This window comes from Chaetodon auriga, chromosome 4 (genome assembly GCF_051107435.1).
Source record: "Chaetodon auriga isolate fChaAug3 chromosome 4, fChaAug3.hap1, whole genome shotgun sequence".
NCBI lineage: Eukaryota > Metazoa > Chordata > Actinopteri > Chaetodontiformes > Chaetodontidae > Chaetodon > Chaetodon auriga.
Genome location: NC_135077.1, coordinates 4,589,070 through 4,611,674, shown reverse-complemented (window position 1 = coordinate 4,611,674; position 22,605 = coordinate 4,589,070). Strand labels below are relative to the sequence as shown.

General features: G+C 45.5%; 3 protein-coding genes across 4 annotated transcripts; 1 reads left to right on the top strand and 2 right to left on the bottom strand.

Moving 5' to 3' along the window:
* The first annotated feature begins 1,194 nt into the window (after window positions 1-1,194).
* tefm (transcription elongation factor, mitochondrial) lies at window positions 1,195-3,756 on the top strand. The gene is made up of 5 exons (XM_076728271.1): window positions 1,195-1,354; window positions 1,515-1,999; window positions 2,453-2,602; window positions 2,762-2,940; window positions 3,035-3,756. Exons 1-5 carry the CDS (start codon window positions 1,312-1,314, stop codon window positions 3,297-3,299), a joined length of 1,122 nt encoding a protein of 373 aa, XP_076584386.1. The 5' UTR covers window positions 1,195-1,311; the 3' UTR covers window positions 3,300-3,756.
* A 67-nt stretch (window positions 3,757-3,823) lies between these two features.
* Window positions 3,824-9,646, bottom strand: atad5b (ATPase family AAA domain containing 5b). The gene is given in 13 exon segments (XM_076728273.1): window positions 3,824-3,956; window positions 4,173-4,331; window positions 4,421-5,393; window positions 5,738-5,906; window positions 6,123-6,187; window positions 6,262-6,355; window positions 6,449-6,723; window positions 6,898-7,060; window positions 7,441-7,589; window positions 7,807-7,889; window positions 8,010-8,106; window positions 8,197-8,535; window positions 9,040-9,646. Coding segments are annotated over 13 exon segments (3,150 nt in total). The 5' UTR covers window positions 9,545-9,646; the 3' UTR covers window positions 3,824-3,877.
* A 2,158-nt stretch (window positions 9,647-11,804) lies between these two features.
* On the bottom strand, window positions 11,805-22,231 carry suz12b (SUZ12 polycomb repressive complex 2 subunit b). Of its 2 annotated transcripts, none has more exons than XM_076728269.1 (17): window positions 21,913-22,231; window positions 21,523-21,667; window positions 20,899-20,945; window positions 20,730-20,794; window positions 20,482-20,550; window positions 20,287-20,336; window positions 19,641-19,726; window positions 19,310-19,541; window positions 18,939-19,044; window positions 18,759-18,864; window positions 18,455-18,632; window positions 17,188-17,276; window positions 16,717-16,860; window positions 16,321-16,478; window positions 15,727-15,925; window positions 13,964-14,043; window positions 11,805-13,779 (listed from the first exon to the last, which is right to left on the bottom strand). In XM_076728269.1, exons 1-17 carry the CDS (start codon window positions 21,925-21,927, stop codon window positions 13,467-13,469), a joined length of 2,082 nt encoding a protein of 693 aa, XP_076584384.1. In that variant the 5' UTR covers window positions 21,928-22,231; the 3' UTR covers window positions 11,805-13,466. The 2 variants fall into 2 exon arrangements, with proteins under 2 accessions (XP_076584384.1, XP_076584385.1); XM_076728270.1 differs by having other exon boundaries at window positions 17,188-17,273; window positions 21,913-22,049.
* Window positions 22,232-22,605: the final 374 nt, after the last annotated feature.

Genomic DNA, 22,605 nt, shown 5'->3' with positions numbered 1-22,605 from the left:
GAATGGCTCCTCCTAGTGTTGCATTTAAGCAATGTATTGCTTTTATAAAACAGTTACCAATAATGGCAATATGAAAGAGGAATACACAATAATTTTCATGTAGTTTTTAATTAAAGAGAAATACATATTATCTAATAAAATAGCCCCGCTGTGAAAAAATAGTCCCACCTCTCCGTACGTTAGCTCTGCATGTCGTCTATTCCTCTATTTTTTCGGGAGAAAGTCACTGCTCAATCAACTCTACCATTGTTAACCCTATCTGGAGGTGAAAGTTAACCTTAAACATGTGAATTCAACTAATTCAGTCTATTTGTTAACGTTGTCAAAACACCGCAGCAACTTTTTGCTACCGACTGTAACAGTTTGCTGTCATGGAAACATTGTTGCTTCTCTGACAATCAGCCCCGTAATGTGAACATGCGAGGCCCCCCCGCAGGTAACTATGAGTGAGTGGTCCGGAAGAATCCACCCAAAACCCCAATGAATGAGAGAGGTTTTGTTTTTTTTTGGTTTTTTTTAAAAATAGTTTTAGCTTTGAGTGATCACTGACTTTATTAAGCCGACCATATGTGACATCGCGGCAGGCACCTGGAGACGCAGCAGCGGCATCTGAATATCATGAAAGCACCAAATTACTTTGCCTTAACGAATTTCGTTAGTAAATAATGTGAAGAATTGTCAAATATCATTTCCATGAGGCTGTTCAGTCAGTGACAGATCACCCTATAGAGCCCTAAGTGTCACAGTCGCTGCCAAGGTGCTGATCCTGTGACTGACCGTGAACATGTTTGAATGTTGTTAACGCCTTAAAAAAAATAGACGGCTACTTTTTGCTGCGTACTGTATCAGTTGGTTGTTGTCATGGAAACATTGCTGCTTCCCTGAAGTGGAGTGATATGCTGTGATAAGGCTTTTTAGAATAGTAGCTGTGGTATACGCTCATTATATCACAGTTAACAGCCAATCAGATTGCCGGATTTCACCTTTCTGTTTTATAAAACTGTGTAACCTACGTTTTCACATTTTAGCTGATCAAGGTGAATAAGTGTGAACTCTGTTATACAGTATGTGGTTGTGTACGTTATGTCGAACCATCACACTGGCATACAGTAGATGGCGGCATACATCTTTAACGTCGGACACGAAGAAGAAGCAGCACATACACACGCACACAGCGGAACCAATCGAAGCGGTGTATTGGTGCCACGCCGACCCGTAGAAAAGCGTCGGACAACAACCAAAGGACAACGTTGTTCAACTTGAACGATGTTGTAGCCGAGACTAATATCTCGCCCCTTTTAATTAACGACGATGTGGTTCGCCAGGCGACTCCTCTCGTCGGTCGCTCAGAGAAGTAGGTTTTTGATTTTTCTTGCACTCGCTGTTTGCTGAAAGCTGAATTCGCAGACTAGCGATGTTAAGCTAGTTCACATTAACTCACGCGAAGGCTCTGTGCTCACGTCACACGTTCCATTCCATCTTAACACGCGCGCCCTCCTGTACTTCCTCTGCAGGTCAGTATGGAGGACAGTCTGGCTTGTTCCGGCGCCCTCAGCACTGCGCCCTCCCCGAGCTGGAGCCGCGGTACCTCCAGTGTACATGCTGCTGGCGGAGCCGGGTTCCCGTGGCGGGCTTCGAGACCCTGGACGCCACCCTCTCCTCCACCTCAACGCCCTGCAAAGAGGACAACAGGTCGCTGGACGCCTGCTACACCTCCGAGCAGCGAGACGCCATCCTCCAGCTGCTCAACAACGCCTCACCGTCAGAGCTGGCCGGCGTCAAACTCCTGAGAGGCCGCAAGTCACTGAACATTGTGGAGTACAGGACTAAAAACGGACCCTTTCAGACTCTGGAGAGTGTGGTGAACGTGCCGCTGCTCAAGCATAAAAGCGCTGTCACGGTGTTCAACTCCATCCTCAACCCGGTGAAGAAGGAGAAGAAAGTAAAGATCCAGCTGGCCAAGTTCATCAGGCCAGAGGTTGACAGGTCCTGGTTGGAGGTGGGCTTCCCATTCCAGTGTGTGGTCAGAACAAGCACGTGTTCACGCACCTGCCCACGTCTTTATTTCAGAAACATTTAGTCCTCAGTGTGGGTTCAGTTGCAAATATACTGGATCCGACATTTCCCACAATCAGTATCGCTGTTACACCCATGCCCTTCAAAGTCTACGCTCCCTGTTTGTAACGCAGGATGTGTTTCAGCTACTCTACTAATGTCAGCCGACAAAGATCACCATGAACCACAGATGATATTACATGCTGTGTAGTTGTGCCTGTCACTAATAAACTGACCTGTAGGGAAAGACAGTCCCCTCCCCTGTTTGAAAGCTGGCCCCGATTTCCCTGTGATAGATTCAGAGTTCATCTCATTTCAGTTGTCAGATGTACTGAGGAAGCGTGGTACTGTCATTCATCATGACCGCCTTTCAAAGACTTCGTATTTGTTTCCTCAGGATGCCAGCTCCATCGTGTCTCTAGTATGTGGGACTAATAAAATCGCCTGGACTCATGTGGACCGTGGGATGAAAGTGCTGGACTGGCAACAGCTGGAATGTCCCAATTTCTTGAGGGGGACATACATGGCGTCTGCTTACTTGAATGATGTGAGTATGACGATCAGAGTCCATCTTATTGTTGAAATGTTACAGTGATGAGTCAAATGATGGGGAGGAAGTATTCGCCGTGGTTCTTGTGTTTAACTTGACATTTGTGCAGAATCTAAAACCACGAACAATCCGTCGTTTTCCCTTTTCTGCTGTCAGGTCTCCACAGTCGTGGAACTCCTCCCATCAGCTGACTTCTACATAATTGAGAAATCCTCCATCTCAGTCCAGAATACCACTCTGGTCCCCATCATGGTCCACATGAGGACTGTGGAGGCCATGCTGTTCGCTCTGCTTGAGCCAAGAAACTCACCACCTGAGTCCAATATTCCTCCCAGGTGGGAAAAAGGGGAAACGACTCGTGAGCTTGTTTTTCAGTCGGCGAGGGTTCGTGAAGTAACTTCCCTCCTTCATCTCTTCCTTCCTTTGCAGGGTTTTGAACATGATGCGCAGTGCTGTGGGACGTCACTTTGGACTCATGGTGGGTGAGTCGCGGACCAGCGGGGCGCAGACGGTCCGACAGCTGATGACCGAGTCGGTGACACAGAAGCTTCCCAGGATAAACTTCCCCCCGGAGCTGCTGGTGAAGTACAGGAATTATTTCCAAATGGGCAGCAGACGAGGAGGCGAGGAACTGTGCGACGCGCTGCTTCAGGCTGTCGCTTTTTACGAGCTGCTCAGTGAATCTTCCAGTTAGCCACCGCGTGGGCTGATGTCACGCCCCAGCCGAGCACTACACTCATTAAAACAAGCATCCTGAGTGGCATTCTGAGCCACTTTGGACTTTCACCGCACATTTACCCCTTGAATAGATTTGGTGGTGGTTGATGGTAAATTTAATGTATTTTTTTTCCTGTCTGTTGCATAAAAGTACTGTTTTTTGGGACGCTGAGTGTGAGGGTTGCTGTGGTGTTTTATTTCGACTGTCGACGTCGTTCCATTTGGACACCTGCATTGAGTGACAGCTGTCTGGGGATTTTCACTCCTGTTCAGTTGGGATAACAAAAGAGTTTTTTATGATTATGAATGAATTCGTGAATGAAAATCACAGCACTGATCCCACATCCTTTGAAAACGATCAACGTCATTTACTACAATATCGTTTTTTATTTACTTTTCATGGTTGTATGTACATATAAATAAAAACTGATTTCTCATCACAGCTGCATAATATTCTCACAACAGCATTTAGATGGAGGCACAGTACAATAAATACTGACTGCATTCAGGTGAGGTGAGGTAGTGAGGATGTGAGGTCTCTTTCCAGATGTTTCTTTATGAGAAATCTTCTGTCAGGAGCCGAAGAGCTGACTTTGAGAGGCCCAGCTGTATGCCGCTGAGGTGCTTCACACACCTGACGTGGGGAATAAATCATTAGAATTTTTTCTGCAAGTACAATTATTTTGTCACACAAAAAATCACATTAAACAGTCAGACGGACGTTTAATACAACCACCACCACTGTCACACTGACCGCCCTGATGTGATGGAGTTACCATATGAAAATCGATGCTGCCACTCTAAATGACTGTTTGAACTGACCGTCCTGAAGTGAGCATGAACGTCTCACCTGGCTGGCTCCTCTCTCTGTCGCTGCTCTCTCTTGAAGCGACAGATGTGGCGGAGGAACGGCATGTAGTCCACACCGACAGCTCGTCTGTTCCCCAGCAGGCTGACGGACGCGCTGCCGAGCACCATCCTGCTCAGCTCGTACCTCCTTTGAGACACACTGGTGGAGACAGACGTTTTTTGGTTCCTGCTTTACAGACAGTAAACAATGTGAATCGATGTTCAGAAGCTGACATGGAGAACACTCACCTTGGTGCGCACAGAGGCTGAAAACTAAAGCTGAGGCTCCGTCTTTTGGAGGAGGCAGGTAACGTCAGTCCCACTTCCTGTCCGTACCTTTGGGCTTCAGTCCACGCCTCAGACACTCGCCACAGGCACCTGTGACACCCCAAACCCTCAACAGCAGCCTGAATATCCAGCAGACTCTCCTGGCTCCAACTCCTGCCCTCCTCCTCACTCATCTCATCCAACAAGCCATCCTTTACCTCAGCTCCCGTCCAGACGAACGCATCAGGCCTGCACGAGCCTGAAACGAGCGGCGTCGCGGCCGGCATCGTGGCATCAAGGTATGACATGAGGTCAAAGAAGTCGGTCAAGGCATCCAAGCAGTTTGTTGCCACTTTGGCTGCGTTTTGTTCGGTCTTGTCTCTCCAACTAGAAGCTCCTGAATCAGCCCTCTTTCGCAGTAACGATGCTCTTTGGGGAGTTTGTGCCAGACTGGAAGATGATGTGGTGATATGTTTCCTTCTGCTCAGCCTGGAGATATTCCTGACAGATTTGCTGTCGGTGACTGACGTCTTTGGACTGACATTTCCATCCAGATCAGCGGGTGCCAGCTCACTGTGCAGCCCAGAACGAGGCCCCTTGTCCGGGCAGTGGACTGACATTCCCCTGGTCCAGACGGGTAGAAAGAGCTCTAGGTTGGAGTACAGAAGAGGCACACCTCCTCTCCAGCTCTCAGCTAGGAGCCTCAGGAGCTTGATCAAGTCTATGTCAGACCAGACCCGACACTGAAGAATGGAAGGAAGAAAATATTCACAGATGAAGTTGATGTTTCTTTGGTAAAAAGCTCATGGAGTTCATATATCAATACTTGCCTTTAGAAGGGTTAGTAGTTGGTTTTGGGTGACAGGGTGGAGACCCAGCATGCTAGCAGTGCAGCCGGAGTCACAGTCAGGACGCTGGCCGTCTACACTGTCCCCTCTTTCAGTAACACTCGAGTCTAGTTAAGAACAACAGAGACAATTCCTGCAAATCTGTTCCGGTGCTGATCAGAATCCTTCTGTAAAGGACTTGACTGTGACTCGTTCACAGACGGGCTTCTGAAAGTTTCGATGACTGAGTGCCAATTTAAGCATTTTGATATAGTAGCCAAGTAGCGCATTAAATGTAGACTACTGAAAGTGAAAGTACTGAAATGGACAGCGGATGATTAAAATGTGATGCGTGCACATTTGCGTGCTGTTCAAAATGCTTCTGAGGGCAGACCCTGGCCCGCAGGCCGCACTCTGAGAGCCCCTGATTTAAAGCACTTACCCTGTTTACCAGCAGGCCCCTCAGACAAGCCTCCACTCTGAGATGCCCGTCCTCCACCACTGCGCATCCAGAGCTGCAGCTGCAGCAGGCAGCATCTGACGTCACCTCTGGACAGTCTGAGGAGGCTGCTAACGTCGTCCAACTCCAGCTGCACATTCTCAGCCAAAGCCACCAGCTGCAGGTAGCTGCACACGTTCACCTTGGAATAGACGGAGGAGGTTTATGACAGACGGGGTCATCCATGCTTACAGATGCTCTAATGATTCTGCATGTGTGGGGAGCCTAAATAGCTCACTGAGCAGCCAGCAGAGGGTTATTCTTAATCACAAACATACAAGGAAAATGCGAGCAGCTTCAGGAAACATGCACACGTTTCACACTGAAGCTGAACGAGGGGGATGAGATAAAAACGCACCGCTGACGGGGTTTTGAAAAGGATTTCCTCCAAGCTGCGGTTGAATCTCTCTCTGAATGAGGGATCTGAGGAAGACATTTAATTTGCATCAGGGCTTGTCCTGAAATCTATTCTATGCAAAATTACAGCGTGTGTTTACCATTGGTGGTCAGAACGACGGGCCTTTTAGTGGTTGTCATGAAAGCCTTGATGGCAGCGAGGAAACCAACATCATCATCAAATATGACATCAACCTGCGGGAGCAGAGCGGACCAGGCTTGGGCTATGTTCGGTCTCATATCCATTAAATTACATGTCTCACAGTGTGGGGATGCCAAATGGTTTACCTCTTCAAACAGAATGAGTGATGTGGCTGTCTTTTTGTTCTGTGGCTCTGATTTATCACAGCCTGGTGATGGGCTGCACGATGTCTTGCTGTCTGGTTTTGCGGATGGCATTAGGCCACCGGAGTGTAAGTGATCCGCTTTGGCCTTCATCTTAAAGTAGTTGGCCAAAGTGACGGTGGCTGGATTAACTTTTCCTTTGCGACGGGAGCAGCCAAAGTTCTGTGCTGCTCTCTTTTTTGAGGTGGAGGTGACGTTTTTCAGAGGCACTGTTTTTCCTGTTGAAGGAAAGAATGCAAAAGCCTCCATGACTGTCTGCAGATACACATTAAACACTACAGAAACCTGAAAGCATAAAGTTTGTTTTAGTTCTTTTTTTAGATGTTTCACAAAACAATCTTTGTTGCAAGCTCGTCTAAGTAAATTAGTGAGTCTTTATATAGAAAACCAACCAGGTAACGTGTCAGGTTTAGGAGCAGAGCTGTAGTTGTTGAAGTACGTCGGTTTCAGTGGGTCCTTCCCTGATGTCTCCACTAGGTGGGACTGGGTAGCCTCCTTCAGCTGGGAGAGAACATGGTGGCCACTGCGCTGTGAGGAGCAGTTCACCTCAAACACCTTTGATCGAAAAGGAAAAGAACAATTTAAAGGATAACTTTGCCCTGACAGCAGTCTGGAACCAGGTGAAACTCACCATAAAATAGCAACATCAGCCAAGAAATCCGCTTCGACAATCAATTTCAAATGTGCCCCTTTGACTCGCTTTCATTTACAATTGTTGATTTTTGGACTGCCAAATGGCTACATTCTTCTCTGAGGCCAAAAATCACATAAAAGTGTTTGGAGACATCATTTTAATGAGCGACTGAGCTATGGAAGAACAGCTGTACTGTGCGCGCACACATTATGAGCACAAAAGGACATGGATGTCTGGTGTGAGCGAATAGTGAGATTTTTCTGCCTCCGATTCAAAGATTTTGGTCCAGTTTGATTCTGACCTTGAAGCCAAGCTCCTGAGAGCAGGCGTATACCGAGGCGGTCTTGCCCACCCCTGGGGGTCCTGTAATCAGCATGGTGTTACACAGCGGCTCCCCCCCGTCGTCCTCTGGCCCAGCCTCGCCCTGGAAGTCTCCACAGTCCCATGAGCCTGCACAGGAGGACAGTCGTTACTTTTACCACCCCCACATGGGAAATTCTGTAAAATCCTGAGTTGTTCAAATAAAACTCAGGAGGAGAGCCAAAAATAACCAGGCAAAATGACAAATGCTTGGTCACGGCTCATTAGAAACCACATTAAATATCTGACTGTGAGCTGAGACACTGGAGCAAAAGTGAGGAGTGTCAAATGCTAGTTCACACTGCACCACTGCTGCTGTCTTCCTGCTTCCTTTCCTCCATCTTTCTCCTCTCCTCACAGTCTGCTCTTCGTTTCCATTTCTTCAGCCAACTGAATTCCAGAGAAAAAACAAACAAAAAGCTTTGCTCGCACTGATTTTAAGTTCAATATATCATTTATATTTTAAAATGCGTCCTAACTGCTCTGGAATCAGGGTTGTCCAAAGCTCACCTCTGCAGTTTATTTACAGAGCCAGAGTTACCAATGACTTCACTCGAATGCTGAGGACTGTATTTGTCTGTCCAGAGAACGTCTTCAAACCTTGAATCTAGTCACAGGAAAGGGGGGGAAAGTTAATTTCCAGCAGTTTAAAGGGCAAAAAACACATCCTGTATGTATCAGTGTATGATAAGTTTACCTCCTAGGAGAATATCAGAGGTTTCCACCGACTGGCTGTGAGACTGTGTGTGATCAATCACTCCTGAGTCCAGCTCACAGCTGTTCACTGGGCCTGCTGGGTTCCCACTTTGCTGCCTCAGTCTGTGAGTGCGACTTAGCCTGTTGCCTCCGGGCTGCTTCCCGGCCGCCAGGACAGCACTTTCCTGGACGCCCTCGACTGACATGTGACAGTGGCCCATACCATTAGTGCCGTCTGTGATGACACTCAACCTCAGGCGTTTGGGCGCCCTGTCAGAGCTTTCATTTACCTGTTTCCTCTTCTCTTTTAAGGGGTTCTCTAGATTGAGGGAGTTTTCTGCTTTGGAAAGGAGAGAGAGGCATAACTAGGCATGGCAGCACACATTCAGCTGGATGGCTAAATACATTTAGAGTGTATGAATGAATGAGTTCAAGTCTCCCTCCAGTGAAAAACATACTTTTCTTGTTGTTCCTACAGTTGAATGTTTGAGCTTCACCGTGTACTGATGTATGTTTGACACGAGAAGGCTGATTTCATATTCATTGCTAATTCATCTGGTTTTAAGAGGGAGGCCTTAAAGCAGGATTTGTGACGTCACAAATAATTTGGAAGTCAATCCTGGTTCAATATTCAGCACACACAACAGTGATGAGGACACTTGAGGCTTGCACATACACTGAAAGCACCTTTAACAGTGAAGTAGGAGACATCTTGTGTCCAACAGTCAAACTTGCGGAATAAAAAAAAAAAAAATGTTTGCATATTCACATACTCTGGAATCTTTATGTCCATGTCTGGACTGATGCACATTCAGGATAATAACAGACTGTTGCTTAATCTCACCTGTAGGTCCAAGATCCTGCAGACTCGTTTTCCTCTGCAAAGAGCGGAACACTGCTCGGACCGGAAATGCAGGGTTAGATGTCTGGATTTCCTGCAGACAGCTGTGCAGAGCTGAGGGTGACAGCTGTCCTCTGCGTCTCTGTGTCGGATGAGAGACTGATGCTGTCCGCTGCTGACTCTTCGCAGTCTGCGCATCCTCGCTGTGAGCAGGGACCACTGCTGTCTGCAGCTTCACATCACTGCTCCGTTTACTCTTGCTGCGCTGCGCTGTACGCAAGAAAATCGGCGCAATTTTAATGTGTTTTGTCTGCTCCTGAAGCGGTTTGTCGTCTCTGGTGGAGATGGCTGCCGCAGGAACATTAGATGTCACCGAGGCTGAATCTGTGCGTTCACTGGAGCAGCTCCACCCTGATAACTGCGTTGTCTCCGCGGAGGCTCTCGGTCCGTCTTTGCTTGAGTACGAAGCATCTTCGCCTTTCTTGGTCCGTTTGAGTTTGTTTCGCATCGTTAAGGACTTCAAATTTGAAGACTTTCCGGTGGCATTTTGACTTTGGCGCTTGGCTGTCACGCATGACGCGGCAGTAACGTCACTATGTGCGACGTCACATTTAAGCAAAAGCGTCAATGTTCTTTGACGCCCACCATGTCGGCTAACTTCGCATCTTAGCCCGTGAAATTCACAAAAAGCACAAAAAGGCAAACGATACAAATAAACACACCAAACCTGTGAGCGCACTCACGATTGGTGATACGTGGAAAAAATGAGCGATGACGTTTAAAACGAGCGCGAGAAGCTTTAGCGTAATCAAAGATCGTGTGTTGACAGGCAGGTCACGCGGACGCTCTCGTGCAGTGCAGCACCTGAAACGGACTGATTCGTATAGGACGGAACCTGAAGTTAAAGCGACACATCACAGCGGCCTCATCGTCGTTTTTAAGTGCTGATGGCATGAATTAACTTTAAAAGTCACGGTGGACGGTTTTTTTTTTTTCCTCGACGGCCATAAATCCAACACTCAGCTTCTTCTCTCACACCACAATAAAGTGCAGAGTGGCACCTCTCGCTGTTATCGCCTGCTGTGCATCTTAGTGATCTTGTGTTTTTGTACTTTTGCAGTCCTGACCGGAAGAGAATCTAACCTGCTGCAGTGTCTGAAATGCATTATATTTAGAGAGTATGTCAGTGCCTCGACTTTAAGTGGCTGCAAAGGAGAAATATGGGGTTTTTGAAAGCGCCATGCTCGAATATGAGGAGGAGTTGACACGCTGCAAACGGGAGATGGACCATGAGCAGAAGGTGTTGGACAGGGACATGAAGGACATGTCCCACAGTGCGGGACTGATGATTTGATGTCAGGATTAGCTCGGGACTGGATGCCTCTGCAGAACACTGCTCATGTGGGGAATCAGTAGTTATAAGACAATTTAAATAATTTAAACTAGGTGCGTGCTTATAGAGAAAACTCCAAAATGTAAATTTTTATAATGAATTTTTCAAATCAAAATACACTGAAAGTACTAAAAGTAAAAATACTAATAAAATGCAGAAGGCCATATGTCAGAATAATGTATGTTGTTAGATTATAATTATTCATGCTTTAATGCGTCCATCACTTTAATGTTGAACATGAGTAAGGTGGTTTAACTGCTTCATATAGTTTATCTGCTTACCAGCTTGTTACGTTCTTCTCGGGGATCAGTAGTTTTTTCTGTATCTGTAATATTACATCATCACTTATTTGTTGATTGTATTTTGTATTATTACTCTAAATCTGTGAAGTAGCTGTAGTAGTTAGTGTAATGTTTTGAATAGAATGTAAATAGACTCTATAGTTGATTTTATTTTGTATCTTTCTATTGTCTATTTTTCCCACTTGTTCTTTTTTCTACCGTCTTTTCATTCTTGCTGCTGGAACAAGTGAATTTCCCCAGTGTGGTATTAATAAAGGCTTGTCTTACCTTATTTTAGCCACTTTCCACCATTGCTTTCTATCAACCAGGGGTCGAATTGTCAGTGAAGACATGGAAGGCAAACAAGCACAAGAAGAATTAGAAGAAGAATCGGGGGGAGACATTCCCCTTTATTCATCACACACATGCACACTGCACTGCACACAAGGTGAAATTTATCCTCCGCTTTTCACGCATCCTGGTCGTCCCTCCTCCGCGGCAGACCAGGAGCAGTGGGCAGCCAGACCGGCGCCCGGGGACCCATCTCGTCGTCACCATTGGTCAGGTGGTGATCTTCTTGCATGTTTTTAGTGGGGGTATATTTTATGGAGGATACCCCAGGTGAACACGGGGAGAACATGCAAACTCCACACAGAAAGGCCTTTTTCCTCAAGCATGTTACCTAAGAGCTTTGGACAGAATTATATGAACTCACAAATGTCTCAGCACCAGGAGGAAGACAGAGTGAGACACACGGTTTCACATTTCTACATATGTGACATGAACTAACCTGAGTCTGAGGGAGAAAAGATTTTCTGACACCTTCAGGCAAAAGGCGACTCTCAGATTATTAACCAGAAATAAACAGAGAAAGACTCCAAAAGGCAGACGAGATGAGTCCTCCCTGCAGAAGGAAGGCACATCAGAGACTTCTTTCTGAAGACAAAGTGTGCAGTGAATACCACGAGACGAGGATTAGACCAAAACTCTTATTACGAAACTGTGAGCCAAAGTTAAACATCAAACTGTGAAATGTCCCTTTTTGTTTTGTTGTTGCACAGTTCGTTAAACCACTAAATCATGACACGTGTGAATAAAGTCAAATGTATTTTATTTCTTTAAATATAAAAATCCCCTTAGCCAGAGTATACAGTTCACAACAGGGTGTTTTGACAGTGGCGAATATGTCGGCCTTTTCCCAGATGAGTACAGACACCCTCCATGACGGCTGGAGGGAGAAAAATAAAACTTGAATTTGGTTGTCCTTAAGGGAAGACTGGTGAAATAATGAGTCACGATTATCACCAATTTGTGTGCACACTACAAAACACAACTACTGCTGCTTTTTTCAAAAACCTTTCATGGAGCGAAAAACAAAATAAGAGACAAAAAAAAAAAGAAAGAAACAAACTAAAGAGTCTGATGAAAATATTCCCCTTTGGCATAAACTGCACCTAACAGGACAGACAACTGACTGGGACCTGAAAACCAACCATCCAATAAACAGCATATTGCTTAGAGAGAGAGAGAGAGAGAGAGAGAGAGAGACTGCAATCTGTTAATTATTGGATTGAGAACGGGGCACAGCGACACATTGGATGTGGCTACATGTACACACATTTCTGTCAGTGAGCCCCTGATGCTCCCACCCGTGTTTAAAAGTCAACATGTTCAAACCTCAAAGTGAAAAGAAAGCACAGGCGCCACCGTCGACAGACAGCTGCTGACTTTGACGTCCTGAATGCTCTGCACTCTGCACAGGTACGTGAGGTGATGTGCTGCTGGTTGTTTCAGTAAATCTTAGGAAAAAGAAAATGTACAGAAAAGTTTGAGTTCCCTGACTTCCCTTGAGCTTTTATCAATGCAGGCCAAAAGGCTTCGGGGTGATGAAGTGGGAGTTCTGAATGTATTCTCTTGTCCAGGATCCAAGGCTTTACAGTATAACACTATTGTCATGGCAGCCTACCAGTAAAACCCACTATCCACTGTGGGGTCCTAACACAAGCTTTACAGCTTTATATACTCTAGACACTGATGCCATGTGTAGTTTTTACTGTAATGTTCTCTCGACTGTATGAGCCTTCAAATTAAACGTCATTCACAACAGTGAAATCAAACTCACTAAAGGTTCTCCACTGATGACAGTGGACGAGCTGCTCTTAACATTTGGCGCAGCACAAATTAAAACAAACAAAACAAAAAAAAAAAAAAAAGACAATTTCAACGCAAGCTTTCTAAATACAAACACCAAGTGCTAAAATAAATCAGCTAAAAGGATAAGTTGTCAACAAGGTTATTGTGTATGTGTACAAATAATCAAGAGTGACAATGTTAGCAGTTCGGTTTGAACTGTAGTCTTGATACGGTCGTCCAGAACGAGGACGTACGGTACCAAAGACCGTCGTGCCACATCAGAAGACTCTGTTCACTCTCACCCCCGTCCCCCCCCCAAGGCCGATACTTCATTGGCACCTACAAAACGCTTATCGAGTAGGTTCAACGGGCATCATCCAGTCCTCAAATTCCTGGTTTGTGTAGGTGTGGGTGATTCGCTTTTATATTGTTCATATTTGGTTCAACTCTCAAGTTCCAAAAACTTGTTTACCTTGTATACTGTTTGCTTCAGGTCAGATCCTCCGGCGACCAGTCCTCCCACCTATCTAAGCACCAAAGGGTTGGTAAAGTTCATTGAAAAAAAGAAATCAAAAACAAAACAAATAACCCCCCACGACAATCATTGTTCCATCCGCCCTACATCAGTCCGTTAGTGCGCTTTTTGTCCTCTTGCCCTGTTTTCCTCCAGTGGAGGAGACGGCGTTGCCGTTGCAGGCTCCTGCTGATATCAGAGTTTGGTCCTGCGGCTCCTCCTCGGCATCCGGCAGCTCCTCTTGGATCTGTCGCAGACGGGCCATGGCGCGGTCAATGGTGGCCGTGCTCACAAGGTTGAAATCGTGCATGCTGACTAGATGCAGGAGGAAGTTGCGGCAGAGGTTGCGGCGGATGATGTGAGCGCCGCGGTTCTCAGCGAAAAGCATGATGGCCTGATTCATCTGGTTGTCCGCTATGAATCTGCAGGGAAAACAGAGACCGGAAGAGTTCAGTTTGGAGTGTTTCTATAGGATGATGGGACAAGAGCAGCTGTGACAAAATGAAACTATGCAAGTACTCTTTGCACAAACATTATACTGCTTAAATATCAGCCTCAGGAATGCTGAAGATGGAGAAATGTCCAGCACTGGGACAGTGAACGCACCCATGCTTCATGACGTGAAGGTTCCACAGCTTCATCACTTCCTTCTCTCCTTCATTGACATCTGTGAACTCGTCCAATTGCTGCAAGTAAAACAAAACATTTCCAAATTAAGATTCAGTAAGAATGACGCTGTGTGAGCACATCCCGTAAAACACCACAACTCTACAAGAGGGGCAGATTGCCTTCAGTGGATTTATGAAAACACACAAAACAAACCACTGCACCGAACACTGTCATGCATGTCCTACTCCAACACTTGAGCTGAACTTGTGATGGTGATCAGTCCGTTACAGACACTTTTTGTCGGCCCTGGTCAGGGACTGAGCAGTGGCTCAGTGCAGGAAGTGATGCTGGCAGGTTCAGGAAATCAATGCTGAAGTGCTAAAAATATAAGAACAAGCTGAAGAAGTGTTGGCAACAGTTTTTCCTTTGAGCATCTTTAAGTTATTTATGGGGAGCATGGCTGACCCGAATGCAGTGACTCTTTGTTGCCATGGTAATCCAGCACCAACATCAGTACTCCAAAGCTTCACTTTTATGTTTTCTCCTCATCTTAAGACCTCACAAACGGTCTGGCTGTGCCGGTTTACTGGCCTCAGTCGAGGTTACTACAAATTCTTCCTTTGACTGATTTAATTTCTTGCTTCTTCCATCAGTGAAACGCACGCAGACGTTTTAAGAGATGAAAGTGTTGTTGTCCATCGCAATCAGTGACAGTTACCAGCTACACAAGAAGCTGAGAAGTAAGCTTTCCACTCATATTTGGCGATGCCTCGATGTACTCGCCTCAGAGTGCCTCTGAGAGTACTTCTGTGTTTCCCACAGCTCACAGTCGGTGGATTTCAGTACCCAGCAGTGAAGATAATGTGAAGCCGAAGGCCGAAATGTCCTGCAACAGGCTGTTGATGTGCTTTTTCACAAAGTCATGCAGCTTTGGTAATACGGTTTCTGTGATGTGGTGACAGCTGGGAGTCTCATACTGAGACGACGACAAACTCCTGTTATTAATTACTAACTGCCAATGGCCAGACATCAAGAGCAAGGCACTGGGTGAGAGCTTTCTCCTTTTTACTGCCCGCTGGTCGTCTCTGGACGTCATCTCTCGCTTCTCCAGCGTTTGAAGGAGCTTCTTTTCAGCCCAGCTCTTGACAATTTAGCAGAGCAAAGTTTGTAGTTTGCTCTACTTTTGTCATCATTGCTTATCCTACAATATCTCCAAACTGCTGACATTGCTCCTCCTCTGCCTTCCTGCTCAGCTGACAGGAGTTTAACGCCATGTTGCCCTAAACTGGTATCGAGTGCTGTTGTACTGGAGTAGTTTTACAATTACAATGATGAGTACGTGAGCACGGTACTGGACCAGATACTGGTATCGGTGCATCCCTAGTCGTAACACTGTTTATGTGCTTCAAAGCCGAACTCATTTATGTATCGCTGCAAAGCATTAGAGTGTAAGCTGAAGTGTCCATTGTGTTATGAGGTTCACTGTGTTATTGATGTGTAGAAACTGCCCAGATGGCTTTCTGCATATTGACAGGATTTAAAGTAGAAGACTCTAATCCAGTTTCTCTTTTTCCTCCTTGTACAGCCCCACAAAGGGAAGAGCTGTCGACACAGTAAAACAAGTGTAAAGACCCAGTGAACATGTTTGCTTTTGCAGGTGGGAATAACTTCCTCTGTAGCAATTCTCCGGACCTTTAAGGGTGTCTCCCCAAGTCCTGTGACGGCAGACACGAAGGACACAATGAGTAATGGCTTCTCACCGTGGCAGTCTTCTCTCGGAGCCACTCTGGATCTCTCTCGTCCTCACTGTCCAAATCCATTTCCTGGGGCCGCAGGGGCATGCAGCTGTCACTGTGGAAGTAGAGGCGGTTGTGTCCGCTGACGTAGGTCCTCTGCTGTTCCAACTCTCCGTCCTCAGTCTCCAGGAACTCGGACAGACTCGGTTTGGTCCTCTTGGGCCTAGTGGAGTGAGGGGGAGAGAAAACAGATTCCGCATTGGACCTCATGTATGCTGGAAATTCAAAATTGTCCTATTTTCACTCATTAGACATCACTGACCGGCCATTTAACTCAATACCATTTTTTATACCATCTTGAATTTTCATGATTTTATTTACCTCCTCCGTATGAGAAACCCACCAACTGAAAGGAGCTGATCTATTTAAGGTCTCACTTGGTGCCTCAGACTGCACTTGTTCAGTCCTAACTCAGCTCATTGCTCATGAACAACTCATTAAAGTTAATTCTGACTGAAAGGCCAATTAAAGCGGCCATTTAAAACAAATTAATCACACTGTCTGACAAGCGTCGACTTTGAGTGTGAACACACTTTTGAACAGAGGTCACAAGTTCACCTGCAAACCAGTATGTGAGTCACAGCGGTCCTCTTGACTGGGCCATTGCGGCTGAAAGCAAAGCCGGGCTGGCTGTGGATGTCCTGAGGGTTGCCAACGTATGAGCCGTCGTAGCACTCGTTGATGGACACGTCTATCCTTGCTCCTTTGGGGTGAGGCTGCAAATAAGGAGAAAAAACAATCAGGGAAAGTGCCTGTGTTTGTTACTGACGCCGGGACAGTCGGGAGGGTCGCCTCATTTTTCCACATGTGGTTCTCAGCAAAAATTCTGTGATAATACTCAACACAGGTGAAGGTGGGCGGCGTGTGCCGGGTGGTGGTGACTGAGATATGGCTTTACGTGCACACTACCACTGCAGACCACTGGTTATCTTACATTTGGAGACTGTTCCTTACCACATAGTTGAAGATGAAGCGGGAATGGGAGAGTTTGAGGTGCTTGAGCAGGCTGTAGAGTTTGCTGCAGTTCAGGGTACACCAGGGACAGTGAAGATCATCTCTTGCCTCCGTCTGCTGCCGTGTGTTATTGTTGTACAAGAACTAAACAAGGACAGATGACGTTAACTCCAAGGTAAAGCAGAGAAGGCCAACCTACTGCAGACATACAAGGATTATTCTAAAAGTACTGCACAACATCACAGTTAATGTCTCATTTTGGGAAACAAAACCTGAGGGCCGAGTGTTCAGCAGGCTCACAACAGTTTATAGTTTAAGTTATGCTCAAAATGTCTCAAAATGTGGCAGTGATTACAAACATTTTTAAAAATAACAGACCATAAAAAACATTTTGCTTTTCAACCACTTCAAAGATTCTTGTAAATCAGTGCCAGAGGCCCACTTGGATATTCTTACTGTAGTGTGGTGTACCTGATAAAATATACGTAGCTTCTGCCGCGGCTCACATGGGACCTGCTCTTTCCTCGTCTGAATGTCTGTGCTGACTGACTCTTTCACTGCTGACAGATGGAGAGGTTATTTCTTGGAGAATCACCAAATCGTAAAATTTGACTTGATACATTCAACATGGATTTGATCAAACGTACAAATTGCACTGTTTTCCCAGGACATGAAGATCTGAAATGACAGCACACATGTGACTGTTGCTAAAGCCCCTTTCAGACAAGGAATATGCAACACTTCTGGCTGCATCTCGCTGTGAAAGTAACGGCTCCCTGGCATTCAAACATGGGTCTCTGTTATGGAAATGCTCCATTAAAAGGTTCTGTGCAAAACATGGCAAATACAGCTGCAATGTTTGAGCAATATGTGGCATTTGGTGCACAAGAGAGGGACAAAGAGCTCCCATCCTTCCTGCTACAACAGTTGGAATGTAATAAGAGGGAAGAAGAGCGTTTACAGGTCTCTTGTGGGTTGCATCAGCGGTGGATTCTCAAATCTTATTTTGCAGCTGAACGATTGTCTCTCTGTGGCTTAATTAATAACCATCATGCATCATGAGTGCCGGAGGAAGGCTCGACCCCCGCTTGGCTAAGCCTTGCCGAGACACCCTAATGCATTCCTTCATTTATTAGATATATAAATTCCGCTGCCAAGCTGACACAGCCTGAACGGAGTTAAAAACGATGAGATGTAGGGTAATGACTCATGTAGTTCCCATTTGCACATATTCAGTATGCGTTCATTGCGCTGAATATTCATACACACGTACTTCATGGCTTCTGGAGAAACCTCACCGGGGCCTTTTTCACAGAGTGACATGTTACGTTGCCAGTACATTCATGGACTGACGTGCATGTCTGAAAGGGACTCAACAGCTCTGACTCACAAAGTGCTTTTTGCCAAATTCAGCTACAAATAGACCATCCCACACAAACATCACAGTGGGTGAAGAATCCAAAACCATGACCTATACAGCTTTGCTCAGAGAATCTGGCATGAAATAAATGACCATTTCTTAGTTTGATGTCCTTTATGAACACTTTTACGGTACTTTAAAAACACAGAAGGTGGAAATGTAAACTGAAATCCTTCATCTGTGGATGGTTTCTGCCTCCCGCTCGTAATGTAACACAGGATTAAACGCACTTCAGGAATATTGTTAGAAATCACAGCACATTTCTAAATCAGCCTCATCCTTAAAGTTTAAACTACCCTGTGGTGGTTTTCTACATACTCATGAGGGCAGCTCGGTGGTTGCTGGTTCTCGTCTCCATGGGGCCCGAGCTGTCAGAGTTTCTGGTAGCTAGCGGTTTGGCCACTGGGGCGGTGGACTTTCCGCTAGCATCACCTGTCCAACGCAGCATGAACTGCAATGTGGGTCCCTGAGAAAACGTCTCAAAAGGTGGCAGTCTCTGCGGGACAGTCACAGAGCATCAGTCAGCGATGTGAGGAGGGTGAGGGTTACACACACTCCATGCCACCACACACACACACACACACACACACACACACACACACACACACACAAACTACCCTACCTTCCCATCGAGAATTGTTTCCCACGTAGCTCGCTTCTTGCTGACAGGGCTGTCCTCCATTCCTTGCATTGATACTTCGTACTCCCCATCCAGCAGCTGCAATCTCCTGCAGAGAACAAATCCAGAGCCGTGATTTTTTGCAGAGGAGGTGATTGTGTAACTCCAACAATAAAATCTTACCTATTCTTATCAAAGACAGTCATCTGTGCAACGTAGGTCTCTGCGGCCTCTCCGTCCTCTCTGTGGGATGAACTTCTCTTCTTTCTACTGGGCGTATCTGTTACATCTTTGCACAGAAAACAAAAATAGATGGATGAGTTTCATATCCAAGCAGCAACCATTTCAGTTACATCCAACATTAGTTTTTAGATGATGTGCCCAGAAAAAAGGCTGGCTCCATGTAAACAGCAGATTGCTGTGGTCCAAGTCTGATCTGTCATCGTCTCTCTATTGTGATCTCTGAACAAAATGTACCGTTAAATCATTCATCCCCAAACAAACTGCACCTGGACAAAAACAGCACACAAAGGGCTTCGATGTGCATTTCCTACCGATGTTCTCGTTGGCCTCTCCGTTGACCAGACCGTTCGTATCCCTCCTCCCTGTGCGTGACACCCTGAACAGGAGCGAATAGGACTTGACCATGTGGCTGTTGCTGGGCTCAAACTCGTTGCTGGAGACCAGTAAGGAAGGGTAGGAGCCAGGCTTGGTTTGGTTACTGTCGGGATTCAAAGGCACCTGCTTTTTACCTGTAGGCACTTGCTTAATCGGGCAGCTGACATCCTGGACGGAGAACGACCAAACAACAATTATGAGTAAGTCACTGCAGATGGAAAGAGCTTTTACTGAAGTGACAGACTGACTCAATAATGTTTCACTTACCTTGCGTTTTTTATGGCAGACTTTGACAAGTAGCACCTCTAAGGATACAGAATTTTGTTCATTTTCTGAATTCTGAGATGGCTTTTCTGTGGGACAACAACAAGAGTGAAGTGTTAATCCTTCTGCCCGTTTTCTGATACACAACCAAACTTTCGAGTGAAGCAGACATGATTTTCATTCGTGGCAGTTGTAAGGCTTTCTACTGGTACACAAAACATCTTCTGTCACTGGTATCAGTGTGTGTGAAACTGCTTCATTCAAGTGATGACACGGCAACACTGCACTTCCAATGAGCGTGTACATGCGCACTCGTATCCTGGTTTTGATCTTACTTGAGATATGAGGTTTGCATGGAACGCGAGACACCTGGTCATTCATGTCGCTCAATTTTAACAGTATTCTGGTTTCTGATAGGCTGTGAGTTGTCCTGTCTTGACTTCTCAGCATCGCTGCCACGATGCTCTGTACCGGCAAAGGAATGATCAGAACCCAGAATAAGGTGTTCACATGTTTCTATTGGAGGATACTACCATGCGTGTAATTGCACTCCCTTCGTAAGTATTAAGAAAAACAAAGTTTACTCCGAGTCTCCTTTTAAACAAACACATCAAACACAAGAACTTGGTAAAGTGTAAAATCTCCTTACCATCCTTATGGAAGAACCCAGTGAAGGTTAACTGTAGATGTGAAGACAAACTAAAGAACCAACAGAAAAATGCACAGGTGAAACTGAGTTAATGTGAATGCTCAGAAATGGTGTCAGTATGGCTTCTCTGGTATTTCGGTGACTAAAACCTGTCCAGCACGACAGGGGCACAGCTTTGTCTTGCACAGCTGTTACCTTGGAGAATCCTGCTCTCCCTTCATCTTCTCCACTGTCTGCAACATATCATCCACTTTGAATGCTTTCCTGGAGGAAGGATTCAAAGTCATACTTGTTAAAAACGAATTCATTAAACACTGTGACACAAATGAGATTATGAGCATATCAGTTCTGAATCATCTTTTAAACCCTGCTGTTGCACCTTCGTGTGTATCAGAAGGAACGCTGTTCATACATCATAACTGGAAAGACATCAGATTTCATACCTTCTGGCATTTGATCGACCATTTCTGTGAGACATGAAGGTGAGCGTCCGGTGCAAAAATATGGGCTAAAAAAAAAAATCAAAAAGGAAATATGAATCAGTCATTCATTTTAAGTGGGCTGGCTAATCAAAGTGACTCAAAGTAAAGATATGTGTAGTCATTCACTTACTGCAATCAAGTTCCTTGTGCGGAGAAATCTGTATATCTGAGTTGGTTCTGGAAACAGAAACAAGCCTTATTGTGATGTTTTATTTGGACACTGTCGCACAGCCCTATCACTGCATTTACTCGATCACTTTGTCACGTTCGACCAGGAACCCACTAAAATCTGGAATATCTTGAATTTAACAGCTGCTTTGTGGGACAGGCCCCTCCATCAGTCTGCTGACATTCAATACCAGCATCTGAGAGATTAATCCATTTTATTGCCAACATATGGCAAAAGACGGGGTGTTAACAGGTGGTGGCTGGTTAGACCAAACATCCCACAACTTAAACTGAACAAATAACAACGCTTTTTTTTCTTTTCTTTTTTTTAAATTCCAGTCTAATAAATGCCACATATGTTCAGTTCCCAAAGATGCGTTCAGTTACACCAAACAAAATCTGGACCCCCTTTAGAGAGCCACTTTGACTAGAGAGGCCTGTCAACCAAAACCAAATACTGACAACAAAATAAGTGACAGGAAAGTTGAGCGGGTTACTAAGTGCTAACTGAAAGAAAGGAAAAGTTCTTATCACGATACAAAGACGGACAAGCCGCATTACAAAGTGACGAGCGGTGAAATCTCACTTTCAAAGGCCTGTAGGAACAGCTCATGGTCGGCCTGAATCTGCTCCATCTTCGGCTTCTTCACGGAGTTCATCATCGCTGATGAGGCAGGGTACACGGCGCCGTTAGCTTTGCAACTCGCCCCACTCATAATATGACCTGAGTTCTGCGAGTGATGTTAATACAGAAATTACTACAGAAGAAATGGTGGCAACACAGCATGTTAGCTTAGCCAGTAGGCAAACACTTGCGTTAACAGTCGGGCTAGCTAGCTCAGCTAAAAGCACAATGCTAACATGTTGGTTAGCTTGGTATTTCAGCATAGTATTCAGTCGTTTATTCAGACTACCATTAACGAAAGCCCTAAAATCGACATGCGGTAGATACAGGGCATATATAGAGGCTACCCACCCTGGCCGATGGCATTAATTTGTTAGCCTCGCTGCCTCCAGCACAAGCCTGGCAGACTCAACAGCAGAAACCCATGAAGATGAAGAGGAGGCGACGAGACGCTGGCTAGTTAGCTAGCAGTGCTAGCATGGTCCACTAGAAAACAAGCCTCCGCGCGCCTGAGGTCCCCCCGCATTCAGCTGTCACAAATGTCGTTTGATATCCGAAAGGGCTGGAGTATTTTAGGCGAAATTATTGATTATCTATCTGTAATTTATTGTCGGTGTGGTTTCCTTCAATTTGTACTGAACAACAGAGTATTAGTCAGTTGTCAGCCAATGGGAGACGGACTAAGAGAATGCAGCACTGTGATTGGCCGCTAACCTCCGGAGATGACATACAACCCGCTCTCGCTTTCTACGATTTTGCGGGAAATCGAGTTTATCAGAGTCCACATCAGGACGACGCTGCAGATGAAAATCTCATGTTCATATGAAACTCGACTTTTTACAGCACAGCTCACAATGCATGCCATGAATACCTCTGTTTGATACTGTTAAATAAAATGATTTCATGGAAAAAGCAACGACAAAATGGAACTATGGTCTGAAAAACAAAACAAAAAAACAATCTACAATTCAGTCAGGAGGTGAAAGTTATTATTTTTTTTTAATGATAACTGATTGCTAGGGTATCGGAGGGTTTATCATCCGT